We start from the raw sequence: 6,272 nt of genomic DNA on the forward strand, positions 1-6,272 counted from the left end.
ACCCATGTGGTGATATTTATAACACCCGAATCTCCTCACCACATGACACTTCAAATTTATTTAACAACAACTAGCAACCAAAAATCCTGCAAATCTTATCTCAGTAGAGTAAACTGCAGTTTGATAAATATGAAACGGACAGAAGACATAAGGTTAGGGCATAGGGCATAGGGTTGAGGGTTCCGAGCATTGGGCTGAAATACAGAAATTAAAATATAGGTCTTAAAATACAAGTCTTAAAATACATAAAATTAATAAATGCAAAGATCAATTCAATCAAGTTTCAATTAAACTTAGCAATAACTTTAATTTATCTGTAATTGACAGAAATTTCATTACCAGAAAATCAGAAATTAAACTATAAATCACAAAAAAAAATCAATACAATAATTAAATACCTAAATTAAAATCAATATGATGATTAAACACAATAATTAGATTTAATTAACAAAAGCCCTAAAAAATCACATTGCTACTTTCGCTTCTGAAATTCGGGTTTGGAGGGTGAGTAGGGCTTCGGTTTTGAGAGAGGAGTGACGAGAGAGTGAAATGATAGGGTATTAAGAGAGAGAACACTAAGAGGAAATGGTAGGCTTCGGTTTTGAGAGAGGGGGCGGCAAGGAGATGAAATAATAAACTTCGGTTTTGAGAAAAGGGGCGACAAGAGGATGAACAGGGAAGAAGAGTGAGAAACGTGGCTGAGATGAATTCTGGGTCGAGAGGAAGAGAGGGCGGTGGAGCAACGATGTTACTTTTGACGGTATACATGTGTAGTTGACCGGTCAAATTTATTTATTTTATTAAATAAATTAAAAAATTGGTTATTTATTTAATTATGTTTAAAAAGTTGGTAATACCCTTAAAAGTCACTTGAATAATCGACATCTACGTGGGTCAGTACGAATTAATTGATAAGACCCATTAATTGATAAGACCCATTATTCTCTTCCATTATCTTCACCACTTTCAACACAATTTCGAAGCCTCTTTCATATTGAACCTACAGAAAGCACCGAGCACCTTTGCTGTGAAGGTCTCAATATCTAGAGCCTAGAGATCAACTTTAGATCATCTTCCCTCTAGAAGTTCGGTACATTTGCGTAAGGGCTCCAGTTCTCGAACCACGGGCTCCTTAACAAGAAAGGGTCCTGCATCCAGTCGAAGCTGCCATGTTTGGGCACGTGAAGCTCCGGCAGGTTCTCCCTCGCCCAACAGATCTGTTGTGACGAGACCTCGCCCTCTCTCTCGGTTTCTTTGCTGCTATACTTTGATAACTCTTCCTTTGGGGCGGATTTTGTGAGGAAGTTCTCCACTTCAGACGAGGAAGCCGTCTCTGTTCTGGACAGTGTAGTGTTTGACACTCTAAAGTCTTCCTCCATGGCTGCTCTCTGCTCGAGCACTTTCAGAGATGTGGCTTTCATGTATATCTTGCACAGTACGATGTCTTCCTGCAAGTGAAAATTGAAGTGAACCTCTGATGCAAATGCTTTCTTTAAACATTGAATTCATTGTCATTTAATATTCTGGAGTCAGATGCTCATGTGACTTCGAAAAGCCAATTAGTTCATGGAAACTTCTCTCGAGTCCCGACTTCGGACCCACGAGTCACTGGGTAAAAGGGAAATCATTCATGGCGGCTAATCTACAAGACTTAAAAGTGGGGAGAGACTGAAAACAATGGTAAAAAGTGTCACAACTAGAAACTAGTTAACCCTGTTCTTTAGAAGTTAATTCCTGGGATTCTGATCTCGAAGTACCTTAGGTGAGGCGCGGGTATCGGGCATCCTGTACTCGTTCATCACCCAATCCGTCTTGGTCCCTCTGGGTGCCCTCCCCTTGTAAAAAACCAACGTCTTCTTAACCCCAATGACCTTCTTCGGGTCCATGGAGCCTCTTATGGGCCGGTCGGAGCCCGTCGCCTTCCAGAACCCGTTATCGGTTGTCCTGTTCGGCCTTCCTCCATAAGCGTGCTTCCGTTCTCTAGGGACGAAGAAGTACAATTCTCTTTCACTAATCTTCGCCAATCCTGGAACACGAAATGAAACCAAGAAAGCGATCGTTCAGTCCAGAAAGTACTTCAACAGCTTTTGCGTTAAACCAAGTAACATGATCAGAAGCAAATTTAATTACCTGGAAGCTCCCATGGATCATACCGGTAGATATTAACGGTGCTAATAATATCAAAACTGGGCCTTTTTCCGAATAAAACTCCCTTGAGATAGAACTGAAGGAGCTCTTCTTCGGTAGGATGAAACCTGAACCCAGGTAGCTCTTCTAACTCGGGAGTTGGTTTGTCCATGTTCGCAGAGACAGAAGGAGAGAGAGAGAGAGAGAAAACGAGGAGGGGAGTAAATGAAGGTAGAGAGACTGCGGCACCCTCTAGTGCGGATTGGGAGATTTAATATAGGGGACGTTAGCAACAAATAAGATGAAGAAAAGGGTCAAGCGTTTCCATTGAAGTGGAAGCTTGTCGTAGATCCTCGGGGTCTCACGCGCTTCGGGGCTCGGACTGCTTTTGCGGAAGCGGACAGGATGACGCGTATATTTTAGTTCAACCATGGCCTTGACCTCAAATCTAACCCAAGTAACTCTTTATCTCTTCTAAATAAGCGATTCCATGTTTGTTCAAATATTTTAAGTGTCATGAGTTGTTACAGTTGGAATATATATATATATATACATGCTTTAGTAGATGGGACAAGCCAAGGGGGCATTTCCTTCTCCCCTTAGCATCCTTCTTGAAGTGGCCTTCTACATGAGATATGGTGTAGAGAAGCAATGGGGCAATAAGATACACCCTCTAGCCAAACATATGAAAGTCACTTAAGCAGATGTGCACAGATTCACACTCCTACCAAGTGGGTCCCATTGCTATAATCACTCATTTTGTTATATTTTGTTTTAAGGGTATTTTTATATTTAATTTTTCTTATTAGTTAGTGAATTTTCATAATAATATAAATATGTGGATTATTTTGTTTCATTTATACTAGTATATGAGAATCAAATTGATAAATAGGTTAACTAAAAAATTAATCCTAATGTTTAATAAAATGTGTAGGTTAATGTCATAAAATGTTAAACTAAGTAATTCACATATTCATTTAATATTTCTAAAATTCACATAATTTTATGTCTTTTAATGATCATTTGATATTTGTTAAAGAATAGTTTCACATAGATAATTAAATAAAAAAATATTTATTTTATAAGTTAGGAAAAATAATTGATAACTTAGCTAGTCATTTTGAGATAGGCCTCAGACTCAAATTTCAATATTTTGAATTTTTAATATTTATATGTTTACCAAATCATAATGAAAGGGAATAAGTATAAGATAGTAGGCATAGGTAGTAAATAATACAAAGTGAATGCCCTTATTTTCTGCTTCAAAGCCCTAACAAAGGGTTGATTATAACAAAATAAAGCCATGGTCAGTGAAGCAACTTTTATACTTTCCGTAAAATTACTTTTTAAGTTTGAAATTTAATGTGAAAGAGTTATTTGCTTTGTAAGGAAAACAAACTTTTGCTTCTAAACGTATAAAAACCGTTTGATGAAAGAAAGTTTGCTTTAAATTAAAAGCATTTCCAAAAGCTTTCTTCCAAGGACTCGATAATTGATTCTACGCAAAATAAATCTAACTGGAACCCGATACCAAGGTTGGACAGCATGACTGCATCAGTCGTTGAAGCTGTTAATGGAGTCAGCGGTCCATTGTTTCTAGAGATCCTTGTCGAGTCTCCGATCCATTTCATTCTCCCCCATCAGAACCAGACCAGACTGGTAGCCAAACCGGGAAGGTTTAACGATTCAACTTTCAACTTCAAAGCAACAGTCAATCACCTCCGCGTTTCAGCACTTTCCCTCTATTCTTGCATTGCTTCTCTCTCTAGATCGGAACAACCAATTTGATCACAAATTTTTTCCACACTGACGAGGAGAGATGCCATTTGTTGGACTAAAGGAGTCAACTTTTCGAGTCTCCGAACTAGATGACAAGCAGACCCTTGACTCTACCCATTATTTTCTCCGTTATTCCATGGGAGGAACCGCGAATGTTCTCATCAATAAATAAATGGAGGACGAAGATGAGGACAACAAGATATGGTTTGAAAGAGAGCTGAGGGGCTGCTTCCGCCTTTCTGGGAAATTTCTTGAGATATTTTGTTTATTTAATATGTGAATGGCATCCACCAGTCAGACTTGTCTTTCAATTCTTCCACATCAAAGAGTCTCTATAAAAGTGTCCTGTTTAGAGCCCGAGTTTGTTTGAGCTGAGGACATCTCACTATACCAGTTATTGAATGATAGGGGTGAAGTGTGATTAAAAAACAAAAAAAAAATACATATTTGAAATTTTTATACAAACAAAAATGCTGATGCTATGATTGCCTCATAAATTGTTAAAATTTCCATATGTAGAAGTAGATAGATTAGAAATGACAACTCTTATGTCTACTAATAATACAATATTCCTTGTTTGAATGAAATCTCTTATGACTTTGACAAGAAAGACGAATTCGGATATGGATGAAATATAATGAAAGATAGCAACTTTAGGTTTCCCTATGAAATGAGGCATATGTCAACCTATGTATGAGAAGAAGATAAAAAATTTGGCTCTAAAAATTATTAAAAATTTAAATAACAAAATAGAAAAAAAATTCTATCATGTATGGTGTTGGAAGATGAGCTCAAGTCCACACAACTAAGGAAGGCCAACACATCCAAGTGTGTAAAAGATGAGCTCAAACCTACATACCTTGAGAGGGTTGTCTAATTACCTAAGTTGGTCACAATCAGTTAAGAGGTTTCTCATTACTCTAGACCTCTTAGGAAATCTAACCTTATACATTGGTTATTAGCTAGCTCATAAATAGCATGGAGGAGCATGTGGCCAACAATGTTGTTCAACTTGAAATCACTAAGCAGATATGGGATACATGTGTCAAGTTGTACTCAAGTACAAAAAACCAACAAAAGTTATTTGATGTTTTTCAAAGCATGTTTAATAAAATATAAGGGAAAAACATACATGAGTACATGGCACGTTACAGAGATTGATTTAGGAATATAAAATTGGTCAACCCTACTCCACTGATATATCGGTTTAAGAAAAACAGCAAGTAGCCTTAGCATATGCTATTTATTTGTCAAATATCAAGCCATATCTTGAAGTGGCCAAAACTCAACTTCTTGGCTCATCAACACTTCCATCATTCGATGACATAAGTGTAATATTACTTCGGATACCAAACCCTTCTTCATCTGCTATGTACTTAGGTAATAGGGGTGTATCTTCTATCTGTGGGCGTAGTAGAAATTATAGAGGAGGTCGAGCAAGAGGTGGTAGAACTGGCTTTGTCCTCTGAGATATGATAACAGGATCTGTACTCATTGTGGTGGACTGAATCATCTAGTGGACACCTATTGGAAGCTTCATGGAAAACTAGACTGGGTCTACCAACCAGGCCGTGGTTAATGGTAATGAGAAAAACAAAGACAAATTTGAGTTATAGAAGGCAAGAATGTTGTCATCGATAATGATTATGAATTATTGCAGAGAATGAAGAATCTGATGGTATCTTCTTCTACCTCTTCTACTTCTGATGCTACCACCACTTCATTAGGTATGATCTCTACCACTTTCTTCTCTTCATAATAGATAATAGTTAATAAGAGTTTATTACATTCCATGTCACCATGTTTACCAGACAAGTTTGTTATCATCGTCGATAGACCAAAGTTCTTGGGAAGGGATCCTCCTCTATTACACCCACACTTCTACTTATTGATGTCTTATTTGTCCCCCAGTTCCCCTTAAAGTTGTTTTTTGTTAGCCACTTAACAAAATAGTTTAATTGTACCATTACCTTCTCACCTTCTTCTTGTATTTTCCTGGATCAAACAACGAAGTAGGTGATGGGTGGGGGCCATGAACAGGGAGGCCTTTATTTCTTGCACTTTCGTCTGATGATTGTGGTTTCCACTTCTCAGATAGAGGCAAGATTATGGTACAACCAATCCGAACATCGGTTAGCAGCATTAGGAACCTTGTATTATTTAAACTATGAAGTCTATCAGTTGAGCAAATACTATAGGACTACATGTTCTCCTTGAAGCCAAACTTAAAGGTGTTGATCCTTTTTCATTAATACACTCATATGTATGGAGACCCTTGAGTGTTTCTAACATTTCTCAAGTATTTTGTTACCTTTGTTGATGACTTCACTCGAGTCACATGGATGTTTTTATTCAAAGATATGTAT

The 6,272-nt window shown here is 37.5% G+C and overlaps 1 protein-coding gene across 1 annotated transcript; it reads right to left on the minus strand.

The window, feature by feature from the left end:
* Positions 1 to 1,079: 1,079 nt before the first annotated feature.
* LOC137945060 (NAC domain-containing protein 22-like) lies at positions 1,080 to 2,299 on the minus strand. The gene is made up of 3 exons (XM_068790931.1): positions 2,131 to 2,299; positions 1,758 to 2,026; positions 1,080 to 1,448 (listed from the first exon to the last, which is right to left on the minus strand). Exons 1-3 carry the CDS (start codon positions 2,297 to 2,299, stop codon positions 1,080 to 1,082), a joined length of 807 nt encoding a protein of 268 aa, XP_068647032.1.
* Between the last annotated feature and the right edge of the window lie 3,973 nt (positions 2,300 to 6,272).

Source organism: Aristolochia californica, unplaced genomic scaffold, assembly GCF_029961685.1.
Source record: "Aristolochia californica isolate CCGP_79_NKW_82.1479 unplaced genomic scaffold, dmAriCali1.0.hap1 SCAF_11, whole genome shotgun sequence".
Lineage (NCBI taxonomy): Eukaryota > Viridiplantae > Streptophyta > Magnoliopsida > Piperales > Aristolochiaceae > Aristolochia > Aristolochia californica.